At 38.9% G+C, this 16,705-nt stretch overlaps 1 protein-coding gene across 1 annotated transcript in view; it reads left to right on the plus strand.

Moving 5' to 3' along the window:
• MTHFD1L (methylenetetrahydrofolate dehydrogenase (NADP+ dependent) 1 like) overlaps nucleotides 1-15,768 on the plus strand; it is a 139,345-nt gene extending 123,577 nt beyond the window's left edge. The window contains exons 25-26 of the mRNA XM_027683494.1: nucleotides 11,600-11,708; nucleotides 15,387-15,768. Coding sequence (XP_027539295.1) covers nucleotides 11,600-11,689 — 90 coding nt within the window. The 3' untranslated portion in view covers nucleotides 11,690-11,708; nucleotides 15,387-15,768. The remainder of the gene's footprint in view (nucleotides 1-11,599; nucleotides 11,709-15,386) is intronic.
• Nucleotides 15,769-16,705: the final 937 nt, after the last annotated feature.

Consider the following 16,705-nt stretch of genomic DNA (forward strand, 5'->3'; position numbering starts at 1 on the left):
AGATTTGCTTTTGTGTCTGAGATCCCAAATGAGCTGTGCTGACTATAGAGCTCTGCTCCAGACAGTAGGAAAGAACATCAATGCCATTGTATTTGGCACCTGTAGTAAAGATATGATGCAGTGGGTAGACATAGAAAATAAGCACTCTGCAGGTAGTCTGTCCAGAATGGGATCAAGGCACGCTTGTGACAGCACAAATAAGCTCCCTCGGAGTTTGTTAAGCTCTTTGTCTCTTTAATTTATCTGGGGAAGAAAAGAAAAAAACTAGATTTCTTGATAGCTTTCGCCAAAAAAATCAATTTAAAAATAGCTTCGTAGTCAGTATTTAAGCAGTCTGAGAAATGTAATGTGAAAGCAAAGAAAAAGCAGCATTTTCCCACAAATAAATAACAAGTAATTTTCAAATGAGAATAACTAAATGAATTCTAACTGCTGGAGGGGGTGCTGATTTTGTGCTGATTTTGAGACCGCAGTAGGATCCATGGCTCCATTCAAGGGCTTTTGCTCACCAGCAGCTTCTCTGCAAGGCGAGTGCCCCACCAGTTGGGTAACAACACAGCACTGGGGCATTGCAGCTCTTCGGGTGAGTTTGGTGTGCCAGTACGGGGGGCCTTCATTCCTGGGGTCACTGGGAGGGAAGGAAGAAGGCTGAACATAAGCGGATGTGTTACGAGTAGTGTTCGTTATGCCTTTGCTGAGCAGTGGAATTGTAAATAATTTGTTTGCCAAAACTGAAAGTTCATTGCAGACCAACCTTGTTTTGATTGGGAAGAGCCCGGGGGCTATACCATAAGAGTAAATCAAGCTTATGGCTTTGCCTGCTGGTTTGTTCATTTGGCATTAGAGAGATTATATTCTAAGTGGGTTTTAATTTCAGTGTTATAATTTTTTTTAGTCTTTTTAGGATTTACTCTGTATATATGAAGATAACTTTCATGTATGAAATAAACTTTCCATGATGGTGGCACTTTTACACATTTTTTAATGCTTGAGAAGTTCCCATAGATTGGAGCTGTACTAGGGGTTTGTCCAGATAAAAAAGAGTTGTGCTAATCTGTTTTGTGTTGGGATGCAGAAATTCATTACCTTCTTTTTTTTTTGTCCTTTCATATACTTCATTTGGGAAAAATACTACCCACAAAACATCTGTTTGGGGGTTGGTTTGTTTTTCAGACTGAAAAAAATGTGTTTCCAAATACAGTTGATTTTATAATGGTTTAATAACATTTTTGCCACTTATGTGATTATATTATTATCCCTTGTTATATTGCAGAAACTGTGGTTAGGAAAGTGTCTTACTACAAGTTCATACTGAGCAAATTGTGAGAAATGGAGAAAGTTGTATTTCATTTTAAAATGCTGATACAGCATTCATTATGTAATAGAAAAAGATGTTTCATGCAGTGTTACTTTTGAATTTCAGTTCTGTGAGACTAAGATGAGAATCAGTTACGAATTTCAAGTTCTGTTCTCCTAGCAGCACCTCAGCTCCTTTTGGCAAATCATTTAACATTTTCTGCCTCCTATCTCACTCACAATTTGGAGTGGAGATTTTATTGTATTTATTTCCCAGATGTACTTAAAGTATTTCATTCGTATGTGTAAGTGCTTTGAAAATAATTTTATTTATACATAAAAATATATCAATCTTTATTATATTATATAAGGATACACATTTGTAGGATAAAGATTGTGCTCTCCATCAGTGAACAAAATTTTGTTTGGTTTCCTTTGACAATTGAATCTGTTTGGCAGCTTGTTAGCTCATGGTTCTCTCAGTAAACAGAAATTAGTGGTTTAGTATCTTGTTAGAGAAACTAGTCATACATTCATAGCTAGAATTTTTTCCTGTCTCCTTACAGCTGTTACTGCTGTTAAGAAAACTTAGAAACGAGCTGGCTCTTCTGAATGCTCTAGTGCATCACAAGTCAGCAGCTTTCAGCCTTTTTCAAAGCATTTCTATGCTCCTCCATTTTCCAGAAGTGTGAGCTCCAGCAAAGATTATTCAAGGCTAGCTTTTCTTAGCAGCCTTGTGAAAACTTCTTAAAATAGTAGTTCAGTAGACTATCTAACTAATATCCTTCTCTTTTCTATTTTGTTACTTGTCAAAGGAGACCACAGCACATTCTGGTATGATTTTAGAGAACACACAATATTGAATAATGTGTACTGCCAGAGTTGTGTGATGGAGTTGTGACTAAGAATATCTGATTTACACAGACAGTTTAACAATTTGATGTCCCTGTATCCATCCAAACTGGATCCATTCTGGATCTTCTGGGTTCCAAACAAATAGAAAGGAAAAGTTTTTTAATTCCTCAGTGAAGCTAAGATAGCATCAACCAAGCATATTGAAACAGTAATTTGTCTGGAGAGCAATGAGGTGAAACTGTGTAGGGTTAGAAAGCATCCACATCCAAAATTACAATATAAGGTGCTTCTTTGTCATTGTCTATTTCTTGTTTGCTTCAGTCCATCACAAAATACTGTGTTTAAGCACTACAAAGAGCAAATAATTTAAATTGTTTATCCAAGCAACAAGTGACTTGAGAAAGTAGACATAGAAACTTGAACTAACAAGATTAGAGATGCTCACAGGGCAAGTTTGATACATGATGACAGTACAGTGATGGTGGTTGATGCTGTTGATAACCACCACAGTTGATCATTCTTTGGAGATAACCCTCCCAGGCTCTTCTTTCTGACACTTCCCATGATATCTACAGACCAGAAAGCTGAACTGCAGCTGTGAAGTGTATATCCTAGGTTTTATTGTTTCCTGGTCCTGAAAACTAGATCACATCTACTCAGGTGGGATTAGCAAAGCATAGATGTCTCCTCTTCCATTTTTTTTCAACTCCAGTTGTTTTGAGGTGTTTTCCAAAAATCTCATACCCTTTGGTATTATAAAGGTCATCACTGGCACTTAGTTTAAATCAAGTAATGAGACCAAGCCAGTCTGTCAATTTAACAGTTAAAAAGAATTAATTTTAAGGAGCCCTCTGCTATAATTCCTTTATGTTCTTTAGAAGCAGTTCTTCCACACACACATCATCTTTGCCTGATATGATGTTTCTTAAGAAACTTGACTTACTCAGTTATCAGTGGATCCAGTTAATTGTAACCAAAGGGCTAGTATGGCAGCAGTTAAATGTGTTTTTATTCACCATAGTTATACAAGGAGATGAAGGGTGCACAGTCCCTGAGCAGCTCAGATGAATCACCCAAGACCTCTCCCCACCATCAAATACCACAAAACCTGCTCTGTTTTCAGCAGAAACTGAGCTGCTGGCACAGCTTGGACACCTCCTTCTCACCAGGAGACCTGAGCGCTAAACAAAGCAGGAGAATTATGTACCTATGAACACCAGATACTTAAAATACTGTTGCTGAAACAGCACATGAGAAAAATGCCTTTATCCTCTGGAATTATTCTCTCAGAGGCACGTTTCCAGCACTGTCTGATATATTGGACACTTGTCAAGAATGGGAACAGCCTTGGGAGCATCTGACATCAGGATTGAGCTGAAGGGAAGGTTTTCTTCTGGCTGAGGAGGTGATTTTGTACAAGAGGCAGTGAGCAAAAATCCTCTGCCAGGGTTTCTGTCTAAACCACAAGGGGGAAAGGAAAATCAGGATGTAGGCCTTGGCCAAGGGAGCAATTACCTCTGGAAATGGATTTGAGTGGGCTGGGATGAAGGAAAGTGTTTTGGAACAAGTCACCTGGAATTCGTAGTCCTCTTTTTTTCTCTGCCCCTTTATTTCCTCCATGAATGGTTCTTTTTTGGGGGGAGTTATTCGATGAGGTTGGGTTTTGTAGCTTTCATTTTTGTGGTATTTTGTTTATCAATTAACCTATCTAAAGCAGAAAACAGTTCTGAATATGTGAAACATGGTGTGTTGTGGATTATATAAAAAATAGTACGCTCAACCATCTAACGTGCTACCTCAGAGACGTGTGTTTTTCAAGGAAAATTTAGAATATTGATTCCATTGTGCTGTTATCATGGGGACCATTTTCTTCTGCTTCAAGTGTGGTTTTATAAATTCTAAGATGAAAATTAGTTGAGAGAACTCTGCCAAGAGGACCTGCAGTCATATAAGTGAGTCATAAATGTTTTACTTAATTGGGGAAATTGCTCATTCTTTTACAGATTACATCTATTCCTAAGCATTTTATTTAATAGCTAGCACAGTGCCCACTCTGGGTCTTCGGTGCTTCCCTGCATCGCTAACAGCAACGTTTGAGTTTCAGTGGTACCACACTGACCCATTCACCAAGAACTTAGCCAACCAAGCAGTGAGCGCTTCCTTGTGTCCCCTGCTTCCTTTGGGATATGCACCCACAGGTCTCTCCAAAAGCTGTACTGGACAGATGTGGACTGTTGTATGGGTTTTGTTTTTCCCTTAGGGAGCCCAGGAGATCACTTTTGGTTTCAGACTATTTCCACTCAAGATGAGTAACTTGTCAGATCTTGGTAATCCCTCAGAGCATGTAACGGGGTACAAGTTACTTCTGCCTCACTTAAGCACATGGCAGCAAGGTCAATTAGGATTGTATAATCAATATGCAGTACTTTTGTAACTTCATCCAGATGCTGAGAGCAGAAGAGCAATATCCATGTATTTCGTTGTTGTAAATCCTTTCACAAAAATTGAACAATTGCCAAGAATGTGTAAGCATTAAAGTAAGCGGCAATTATAATAGAATAATTGATGCCAGATGGACTTCTGCACCTGATAGCAGTCAACATGCCAGTGAAAAAGAGCCATTTATTGCAAGGAATACTACAGCATATGTCGGGGTAACATCAGCATCTTTTCAAACATTATTTTGATTATTTTGAAAGCTGCTAATGTGTTGAGTTTCTTGGTGTGATTGTTCTTAGGCACTGCAACAAGATCCTTTTTTGTTAAAGATTTCCTGAGAAGGAAATATGATCTTCACTTTCCCTAACTCCTCTGGCTATAATCAGGTTTGGCAAATTTTCATTAAAACTTATAAGTAAACTGTTATTTAAACACTGACTTAAGATCATTGCTTAGCCACTTTTAGAAATCCTCGTTATTTTCAGACAATGAAAAATAGTGAGATAATATTTTCTTAAGCATTATGTAGCTATTAAGGTAAATTTCTAAAAATTATTGATGTTTCCAAAGCTGAATTTATTGGTTTGTAAAGGTTGATATTTTTGCAAGGAAGCACCAGCTTGCCTCCATTATGCATCTGCTTTTCCTGATGTGAGAGTTGGAGGTTTCTTTGCTTTTAAGAGGTGGTGAAAGTTCACTTGAGCATCAGTTCAGGCTTTGGTATGGTGTCGTTCCCCTCTGTAATATATGAAGGGTGGGTGAGATGCAGACTATATTGAGCATATTTTGTTTTGGCAGTTTCATTCTGGTGTGTTTCTTGTAATTATGACAAAAAATGCTTTTCTCTTCATTATTTTTTTTGTTATTTTCATGTGATTTTATTTACTTTCATCATTCAAAACCTGACCTACCTCTGAAGTGATAGAGCTCTGCAGAGTGGAGTTCTCTGGAACAAGCTTCCAGCTGATCCTGGAGATACTTAGTATATGCTGCCTAATTTTTCTGCACCCTTTCCAATGCACACTGAGTGCTTCTATGTGCTGTAGGACAGTTCAGTTTGAAGATGAAATGAGTGACTACTCACTGGAAGTATTTGCACAGTTGCATCCTTCAGAGTGCTGTAGTCCTACCCACCACCCTCATTGCATGGATACTCTCATAAAATTGGAGAGTGCAGGGACTTTGAGACATCCAGTAAAAAGATCTGCACACGCTTCTCCAGCCATGCAATGCAGTGAGGTGACTGTTAATCTTTCTCTCCCACTACGTGGACTGCAATTCCCTTCGTGCCAGCTTCTAGTGCATGGCCAGCACCACACATGTCAGTGGAAATAATCTGCCACTCAAAATAAAGAGCACCTAAAGGCAGGCAGGGCTGGAGACCAGGAGGGATTTCTTCAGAAAGCTCTTCCATTCAGCTTTGCGTGTGCTCAGATTGACAGAGGCACTGAATGGGAGCAAAATTCTGGTTGTTGATCTGTCTTCCAGAGCTCTAACTCACACTAGGAAACATTATTGAAACTCTGAAGCGTAGCTCGTTCATGCCATACCTCAGGATTTAAACAAATTCTGGCACGTTGACCATAATGCATGCAGGTTTATAGCTCTGTTTATAAATCTCTTGAGTTTCGTCTTGTATTGTTTCTTGCTGAGGGAGTGTGGGATGTGCAGTTCATGCCATCAGATTTTATTGAGGAGTTATCCGTAGTCATATGTATGCTGGATTCTCTTGAGAGACAACATCTGTTTTCTGCAGTATTTCAAGTTTGAAATGGCTGTGGGTTGTCATAGCTTGTTTAATTAACAAAAGGATACAATTAAATAATGGGAATTACTTGCATTTCTTGTCAAATGCAACATTACCTCCATAAGCCACAAAATAGGGATGTTTCCTCAGTAAGCTATTTGCTGATTTTTTGGCATCTTCTAATGACTTATTTTCCCTACTTTATGTAAGTACAGATTCCTCTGGTTTTCTTTCTCTATTTAGAAACCATGTTATGCCTGTAAAACAGACACATCTTGTCTTATAGGGGAAAAAGACACTAAACATGAGTTGGATATAGTCCTCAAGACCATCTGTTTTGCAAGCCATGCCATTGTGCTAACTCAGTTAAGGCAATCTGAGGTTCTATAAGGATTTTTCTTGTAGATAAATAATATATATGTATATGTATAGGTGGATGGACACACACTTAAAGGCAGGATATGTCGATGACTGATGGGCATTCGTATGATAAAAAAGGAAGCTAAGCAGCATAGTTCTTCTCGGGACCATAACAAACATGTCTAGCAGAGTCTTGGTGCTTGACACGTTTATCGTGTTTTTACATGGTGCTGTGTAACTTTTACGTAGATCCTATGGCCAACTAAAGTTACAAGTCAACACATAACTGTAATTTAAGTGAAACTCAGTCACTCTTTCAGTGACAGTGGATGTGTTCTTGGAGAGGGTATGGAACAACACTTTTGTAAGGCTTCCTAGAAAATAACTGGCATTTTCGTTCAGTCATGTAAATAAACTTCTGAAAGATCACAAATGCTTACTATAACAGTAGCTTTCAGGCATTCTTAACTAAAATTGTGGTTTATCTTCCACCAGTTGTGCATTTCCAGGAGCATAAATTATCCTCAGGATAAACTGACCCTAAGACTTGCTCCTTTTGCCTCCTAAACATAGAGTCCCATAGTAATAAAAAGGCAATGTATGTTTCACATCACCTCTCTGCATTTGATTCACTCTCATGGATGCATGGACAGTTGCACAGTTTGTAGGAAAAATGGTTTATCCCATGAGTTCCTACAAAACTAGTTCCTGTTAATTCGTAAATGATATATATTGGACAGCAACTGGATGAATTCTTTGTAAAACCTTTTTTTTTTCCTTGCATAAAGCATTCATATGAATTGCATAAAGTCTTAAGGTACAAAGTTTATGCTTTATATTTTCCTTCTCCCAGGGAAAGTGTAATAGCAGCAGTTTTGGTCAAATTAAATACTGATTATTTCAGCTATCTAAATTTAGTCTGTGGTTTTCAGTGGATAATGTGCTGTCATTTGCTGCTTCCAACCCTGTTCTTTTTTCAAAACCATGCTGTGCAATGTTTCATAGCTACCAATCCATAACCCAAATGTTGTTATATTAGAGTGGAGAGTTGTGCTGATCTCCATGCAGTATATAGAGGGTGTATGTTTTATGAGATGCCTAGCAAGCTACTGTAGGACTGTAAATTTCTGTGGGGTTTTTTCATGCTGTACATACCTGCTACTTACCAAAGTGATTTATGTTTTAGGCACATTTTCTCTTTCATTGTTCGTTCCAATTTTTTTCAAGTTTTAGAACTGAAGTAATTTTAGTATGTAGTTATCTCCTAAGTAGTTATCAAGAAAGCCTGGAGAGGTGGACGTAGTCTGCCAGCTTCTGTGCAGGTGCACTATGTGCTACAGCTGGGGGGCAGGTTAACATCTCCCCTCCATGCACAGAAATCTAGGCTCTGACTTAGGTCAGGGAAAGGGATGCCTCTGGGTCATGCCTACTGAAGTAAAGAGCAGCCTGTGTACTCACTCATTAATGCCTTCATCCAGCACTGTGGAAAATGGTGAGAGGGAAGAGGATCATTCTGAGCCACATTTTCCATGTGGAAAGCCAGTCAGCTGAAACCTCGATTCAGCCTTGCAGCTGACTGAGCCCTCTTTTCTTTCCTACCTGTTTGGTTGAAGGAAAGAAATGGAGGGCTATAGAGGGAACAATCAGTAGTAATCTCCTCAGCCAGCCAGCCATCTCCTCCTATTGACCTTGAAGTAATGAAAAAAGGATAGATTCTGCTCCACATTACCTCTGTACATCCAGATAATGAGAGCAGAGAGTAATGATCATAAATCTACATGGCTTTGCCTGTTTGGAAGTCTGGGCCATGGGGAAAATGACAGTATGTGTTTTTCTGTAATTCACATAAGTATTCTTCCAAAGTGTTTTTTCTGTGTTTGTTTTTTTGTTTTTAACTTGTACTTCATTTTATCAAGCAGTAATTTTAATTCAGATGAACCCATTCCCTTTTGTTGACTTAAATTTTCAATCTGAGAATAGTTGTGTTCCCTGAACCAGCAATAAACTGATTTGATATTCACATTTTATACATGTAATAGCTTGCCGTTAGTTAATACAGAGAACTTACACTGGTGTAGAACTAGGCCTGTGAAAGAAAAAAGAAATCCAAAATATGTATGTAGGGCTTTTGTTCTTAATATTTCTTTTTTTAAAATGGGGAAAAACTCCCGTAAAGTATCTATATTAGGAAAAAAAAAAAAAGAAAGAAAGAAAAGAAGAACCTGGAATTTGGGAGTTTACTTTCAGTTGTCAAACTGCCATACACAGAGTAACCAGAAAGTTGTCTTTGGCAATTTGTTCCTTCCCCTCCCAGTGAGATGTAATTCATTAAGGCAGTTCCTTGTCAAGCATTAACTCAGAAACCAGAAGGAATCTGAGACAGAAAGTAATTCAGTAACCCTAATAATGTAGTAGTCCACCTAGTGTGGCCAATGAATAAAGAATAGTAGCAAGGTGGTTTAGTACTTAGCTAAAATGCTAAGGCAATGTCAGCCAATAAATGATGTCATGCAATCAGAGGCAGGGTTTGGTCAATGTAAACTGACAGTTTTTTCTTTTAATCCTACTACACACAATAACAAAACATCAGGAAGGACTATATTTAAAAAACAGAGGAAATGTAGTGAGTCCACTAGAAGAGCTTGTTGCATTGTTTTTTCTCAGAACTAGATCTCAAGTGAGATGATGGCTGGACCAGTACTGAGCTCCCCGAGGCTCCTTTCCCCCTTCTCAACATGAGATTAACCTCTGAAATGGTAGTAGAGCTCTCTGGAGTTAATGGGACTGTGGTGCTGAGATATTACAGTTTGCTTGTATTTCCACGTAGAGACATTACGTGAGTGTTTGGAGTGAAGCTGAAGCATAAGGCAGACGTTAACCCCATCTCTGAATACGCAGCAGATCAGGTTAGCATAAAGAAATGCAGTCTGATCCAGAGCAAGGGGGGCCTTTAAGTCTGGCACTCTGGAGGAGCTAGGATGGTGGTCATGTGTTTTTCCTCTTTTGAGGCCAATTAGCCTGTTAGAGCTTGCCTTTGGCCAGAGAAAAGATGTAGCTGAGCTGTGCTTCTTAGGGATTTAGGAAGGATGGAGGGAGGAATTTGCCCAGCCCTGAGCTCTCTGCTGGAAAGGTGGAGGTGATGGCTGGCCGCAGCGTACTGTGGCTGCTCCCCTGCAGCCAGTGGCCTGGTGGTGATCTGGTCATGCAACAAACAGATTCAATTTATCAGCCAACCAACCCTGCCCACAAAAACATGTATTTACATCAGTTCAGTGTGTTGAATAAGGCTGGCTGCAGTAAGAGGGGGAATCATCCCAGAGGTTCACAGGGTGAAACTGTCCCCTTTCAGCAATGTGCTTCAGCTCACATCGTGAAAACATACCCTAATCTGACTCTTTCTGTAGGTTATTAAGTTTGGAGTGTTTCTGGTACTCAAGCCAGTGTAATATTTTTCTTTCTATACAGCCATGTTTGAAGGTTACATCCTGTGGTCAGGTTAACCACCAATTTTAATGAGCTCTGCTGACATGACCTGGCTAAAAGTTTGTTCCTCAAAATCTAGCATCTCTTAAATAAGTTTAAATGCTTAAAGACTCTTAGCCAACAAACGGTCGAGCTAAGTTGAACTCCAGGTTTGTTTCCAGAGATTGTAAGGTCTTTCATCAATTTAGGTATTACTACAGGACCTAATATAGCAGGGCCATTCTCCACTTGTGAGCTTAAGATGTCGAAAAGATTTAAGGAGCCATTTTTAGAGTACCTTGAATTAGTGGAAATACAGTGAGATATTCACAGCTTCTAATTGTCATTTTAGGAAGACTAAGAGTTTGAATCCAAAGTGATCCAGGTTGATCCAAACCAGTCCTGCCTTAAAACTGCCCCACAGTCACAACCTTTACCCTATGCCAGTGCTGGCACTGGTGACAGGCAAGCCCTTCCTGGCTCAAGGTGCTGAAACTGGAGGAGGAGAAGAAGCAGATCAAAACTCAGCACTATTCTGCCAAACCTGCTTTCCAGACATCTCCTTTGCAAGGGAGAAGTGGGGAGTCCTGAGGCAGGGAGTTGAGAAGCTGGGGTACCTCTGATTTAAAGTGGCTTAAACTGTTGTGGACCAGCACCTCAAGGTTTCCATGTCACCCTCGTGTCTTTAAATGCTGCTGAAATGCCAATTTCATATAATAGTTATAAGTAGCGTGAGCAGAGCTGTAGTTATCCGTGTAATTTAAGTCCCTGAAACTATTCACATGTTTAAAAGTATGCAGATGCTGGTGTCTTATGCTAGATCAGGATCTTAATTAGGCATAGTTTGAGATAATTGGGTTGCTTTCGCTTCATATCTCAACCTTCTAATTCTAACTACTAAATTAGGATTCAACTGTAATCCCTGTATGTTTAGTTGAACTATTTCAATTTGTTCCTTACATTAGGTAAGTGTTGCAATTAATTCTGCTTCTCTGTTCTGGTTTTCTGTGGGAGAGGTCTGAGTTCAACAAATTTGTATCACCGGGTAAATTCAGACAATTATGTCCTTGCCCTTTGCTGTGTGATTTTTTTTCAGGAGATATAAATGGACAAATGTTCTGGATAAATATTTTGAAGAACAAGTAAGTCCCAGGGTTTTCATTCTGTTACGGAGTTTATTGTCAGGTTGCTATTCTAGCCTGTATTTTGTGGCTTTTGTTTTCTCTTTCCTGTCTTTTGGAAGCTCATACTTAAAAATTAATCAGAAAAATACCAAGTTTGACATTTTTAACAAAAACAAAAAATGTGGTAATGATCACATCTGCAGACGAGTCCATGTTGAACAATCCAGCCTTTCTCTCTTAATCTAAGATTTACATGGGTGGAGTGATTATCTGCTTACAGGTGCACTAGTATAACTTAATTTCATTGTTTCCACAGATGAGCACCATGCCAGGACTTCCTACAAGGCCAAGTTTCTATGACATCGACCTTGACCCCATCACAGAGCAAGTGGAAGGATTGTTTTGAGAGTGAGGTCCAAATTCAGGTCAGTCAACAGCCTCTATTTTCCTGTTTCGGCTTGGGGGAAGATGTTTGTTTCTAGCATGGATACGGAAGAGGTTGTCAGGAGTTTACCTAGGCCCTAGTTTCAGTAAGGACTTCACGCACTTTGGGGGGATTTGAGAAAATGTGCACTTTATCACATGGGTTTCTCATTTGCTGAATGGTGTCTGACACTTTGCTGGTGTACTCTAATGGTGCCTTTTGAATTTTGTGGCACTGTCAGTTTGGCTTGAGGAGAAGCCAGCTCTGCAACTGTACTACTCTTGGCTATGGAAAACACCAGTCTGAAAAAACCATGTCATCTTAGCTCAAAAGAAATAATCTTTGATACTACACTTGTGTGGCAGTGTGTGTCTGTCATTATGTAGATACACAGGGAGATGTTCAGCTTGTTCATAGCTCTGCTTTGTTTTTCGTGTTTTGTTTTTGTAACTGCTGTCATCCCTCTCAAATGGTAATAAGCATTCCAGGAACACAGAGCTGTCCTCTTAGCCTGTTTTTCATGCTGGATTCGCTCCCTTTTCCTCGAAGGTTGCACTTACCCTCCCACCTCCTCCCCTTTTTTAAGTACTTAATCTTCTTGGTGTCCTTCTTTAATTTTGTGTAGCACATGTTCCTCACTTAAAAATCCAAGATGTTATGAAAATATTTCATGCTACTCCATTTTAACCTTGTAACATAAGTGGACTAAGAGAGAATGTAACCCCGACTGAAACAAACCATGTGTGCCTGTGATGGGATTCTGTCCTTTCACCACTTAACTCTCTCCTCTCCCCCAATAAATTGATCTGGAAAGCAAAACAGTTTCTTTTAGACTGAACAACAATATTACTATGAGCTAATAGGACAGTGATGGGACCCACATCAGCCACAGCCTTGAGGTGGATGTACCCGGGTGCTTCAGCCCTGCTCTAGCAAACCTTTACTCTGGTTTGAGAGGACCGGCTTTTGTTTCGGTGTTGGTATGGATTGTTCAGAGGAGGGGAGAGGTTTGCACAACCCAACCAGACCAAGTTAACTGTTCACTTGCCCATAATTGAATGTCACAATATTTACATAACATCTGGTGAGAGCAGATTCTGCCAGTTTGTGTGTGCCAATCAAGATAAGTAAAAAGCAGTTAGCTTGAAAGTTAACCTGCATGCACAGGTAATTACTACTCTATGTGCAAACCCATCACTGACTATTCTGTTTCTGGGTAGTGTTATGCATACTATTTCTTGGCATATATCCCATTCTTGTTACTGATACGTGTTATATGTCTGGCAGCTTGATGCATACATATTGATTCATCATGTGTCAGTCATGTAATTACTTCTGACTCATTTGAAATGACTGTAGAATCCTAATGTAAAATCTATATGCAGATTCACACAGCCTGCTTAATTGGGTGTTTACTGACTAGTCTTACACAAATCCATCCAAACCATGGATTGGTGAGTTTTGAAGAACAACAGTAATTAAGCAGACAAAATACTCCATTCCAACTGTGAAGACCTTTCATTGGAAGTTGTGCATGAAATGAAAATGTTAAATTTGACTTTTAGTTAGTGATGGTGTTTTGTCAGATGTAAAAAGAAATGCTATCGAAATCACAAAACATAATAGTGAGGTAGGAAATAGCATACATATCCCACTGTTAATAAATTATTTTAATTTCATTATAGAGGTATTGTTGACATCAGACAGATGAATGATTCAGTAAGTTTAAGCCTTTTAAAGAAAAAACCAGCTTGATCATATATATTTTTTATCAGTATAGGCACATACTCATGTGTGTTCCTACCTTTAACATTCTACATAAACACCCTGAGAGTATTTTAATACCTAATGAGCTCCACACAAAGTAGTCAAGTGTTCATGAGCTCTAAAATTCATCTGGTTCATGTGCTAGATTTGTACATTTCTAATTCTGGATGAAGAAAGAAACAATATTCCTATGGAGTCTTTATATCCAACTTTCTGCAGAGAAGTTTGGTGCATGTGTGAAAAGAAATAATAATACTAAAGTGAACCCACACTGTAGCTGATACCACACTACCAGGTCTTTGTGTCTTTGTTTCTATGATGGGAGATCGAGGGATTTTGTTTTCACTTAATTTGAATTCTTTTCATAGTGATATAGAGTACAACGTAATATGATATTGTGCCAACTCATTAGGACTGATTCAAATCTTTAAGACGTTGTAATTGAAAAATATTTAGAGATTTGCAGAAGAGCTGCAGATGTTTCATTATAAACATGCCTGCAGAGCTGAGAACAGTTGCTTTAGTGAGCAGTTTATATCCTCCTCTGCAATGCATATTGTCATCAGACTTGTAAAAGAGATACAGGCAAAAGTTCCTGCTTCTCAGGATGTTGTGTGAGGCTCTGACTGAGCTGAAACATTGGTTGTCTTTAATCTCTCTGATTTTTTCTCTACCACTTCACTGCATTAATGGAGCAGATGACAGTTCTCACAAAAATTTGCAGAACACCAGTCATTAGAATAGGTGCTAAAAAAGTCATAGAACTTTATCATAAAAGTCAACTCTGTTTTTCTCTGTTGACAAATAGCCAATACATGGACACACAGTATTGCAGTCTCTCTGTAGGAACAACATGATCTATCAAAGAATGAAACGTTAATATCTAGAAATGAACCCAAAGGGATCTGGCTAGTTCTTCATCGCTGGCCTCTGTCCTGTTTAAATTATACTTCTCAGCTCATACACTAAGGAACTTGAATTTGTTTCCTTAAGAGCTGTCTGTAGAGAGCACCAGTCAGAATAAGACTTACATGGAGACAAGTCTGCCAATAGGAAGAAATATAAAAAAAAAACCAAACAAAAAACCAAAAAAAAGTATTAATTGCACAGCAAGGGGAATTAATGAACCTGACTCACTCTGCACAAGTAAAGTCTGTTAAGGACCCTTGTGAGCTCTAAGGATCCCTTGATTTAATCAGTGGCGATAGATGCCTGCTCTTACTAGGCCAGTTTGGCTTTGAGTATTTGGGTTGATGGGGGAGTCGGAGGTGGGCTGTTGTTCTCCTTTGTTGGTTTTGACTTAGTAAGACCGCCACTGTCCACAGTGACAGATATATTCTTGCACTCTTCTCCTCTTCAAAAATGGCAGAGCATCAGAATTATTTTAATACACATCATGGATACTTTGTAAGAGGAATCCCAGAGCTTTACCTGTGGGCATCTTCATGGCCATAAAGAAGTCCATGAGAGTAGGACACCAAAACTGATATTCTAAAATTGCAAACTATTTGTTAGATGTTTTCATCTTATCTTATTCAGAAATGGATAGAAAGTGTTTGAAGACCTTTCCTTTACATCCACAAAACTGGATTCTATGAAACAAAACCAATGACTTCTTTTAGTCTCATTCCCCAGTACTGAGTTTCAGCAATTGCTACAGTCTGAAGTCCGTATCATACTGAAATATGAGTACAGATTTTTGTTTCTCACCTAGCAGGGTTACACAGATAATAAATAGGAGGTGCATGTGGCATAACTAACCATTTTTGTTTATTATGGTTAAGGGAAAAATATTCAATTTCACTGAACCACTGCTTTTAGATTGTGATGCTTCTATTTTTTTTTTTTTTACTTTAAAGAAAGCAAAGATGTCTTGTCTCAGTGTATAAATTCTTTATCTTTCTCATTTCAGAAGCCTGAAAATTAAGAACTGCAACTTTCCTGTTTCCTGCAAGTAGGAGACAAAAGTGAATCTGAAATATTCCTGTTATGTGTCTCTGGCGGAATGTCAAGATAGACCAAAGAGCAAAAGTTTACTCTTTCTTCAAACTAGTTTTTATGATGAAATATAGCTTTAGGGTTAAAAAAAAAAAAATCACAAAAAAAGACCAGCAAGCTTAAGTTTTACTCGCTGTCATGCAGGAAACTCTCTACTGGGGTTTATGCTTGTTTAGGGATAAAATGACATTGAAAATGAGCAGTTTTTCAACTTGGAGTTTTCCTCTTTTCTCAGAAGAGTTTACAGAAGTATTTCCTTTATCTTGGCTATCTAAAAACTTGTGTAAACCTGATTATGCTGTACGCTTTTGCTCCTGGCATTCAGGAGTTGAAGCTACACACAGATTAACTGCACATTTTTGAGTTATCATCAAACGTTGCTCTGGATGCATTTGGGCAGCAGCCAAGCTTCAAGCAAGGAAGATATTAAACAGAGAAAGAACAGAGAATGTATTTTGTAAAAGTTTTTTAATATATAATTTGTTTCCCTGTTGGGCAAAGATCTTTTGAAACACTTAAGCCATAGCTGTCTTGTATCCATAGGTCTGTCTTTATCCAAAGCATGTGTTACAGGCTGTCCAGCTGATTATGTGGTTGTTGTGGTGACGCTGATTGTTCAGAGGGGGCACCACTCCTTCTGAAGCACTGTTTTGCTCCCGTTCATGGCTAATGAAGCCTCCTGCTGTGCTGGCTCCCGACTAGAGTTTTTCCCTAACAGTACACAACGCCCAGTAACAACAGAGGAACGTCCATCAAGCAGGGATGCGACAGGGCACAGCTTTGTTGCAGGTTTTAACCACCATACTTGCAAAACTGGAGGGTATTTTTATTTGGAGGGGGTATTGAAACAAGCTGAATTGTAAACTGTGTTCTTAAATTTACCTCAGTAACTTACCTTTCCTGGTTTTTCCTAAACCTGCAGCAAAACAAGCCTTAGGCATAGGATACTGCATTTAGCTTTCCAAGCTGCTACTCCTCAGGAGACTCTCACTCACTGACTGTTGGTTCCTTCAATAACAAAAAATGCAGCAGAACAATAGGGTGAATCGAGACAATAGGCCATTGTTTTTTTAGGTAAAAAGCAGTGAAATAATGATGAGAGAGTTTATTTTCCTGATGACGCTTTCCATCCTGTCGCTTTGCTCTGCTTACGCACATCTGCATGTTATGGGCTTTTGCAGTGTAGTTTTGGTTCCCTTCTGCAGAGCCACATTTGGAGACTTAATTATCTCA

This window comes from Neopelma chrysocephalum, unplaced genomic scaffold, assembly GCF_003984885.1.
Source record: "Neopelma chrysocephalum unplaced genomic scaffold, ASM398488v2 Primary Assembly neopelma1_23, whole genome shotgun sequence".
NCBI lineage: Eukaryota > Metazoa > Chordata > Aves > Passeriformes > Pipridae > Neopelma > Neopelma chrysocephalum.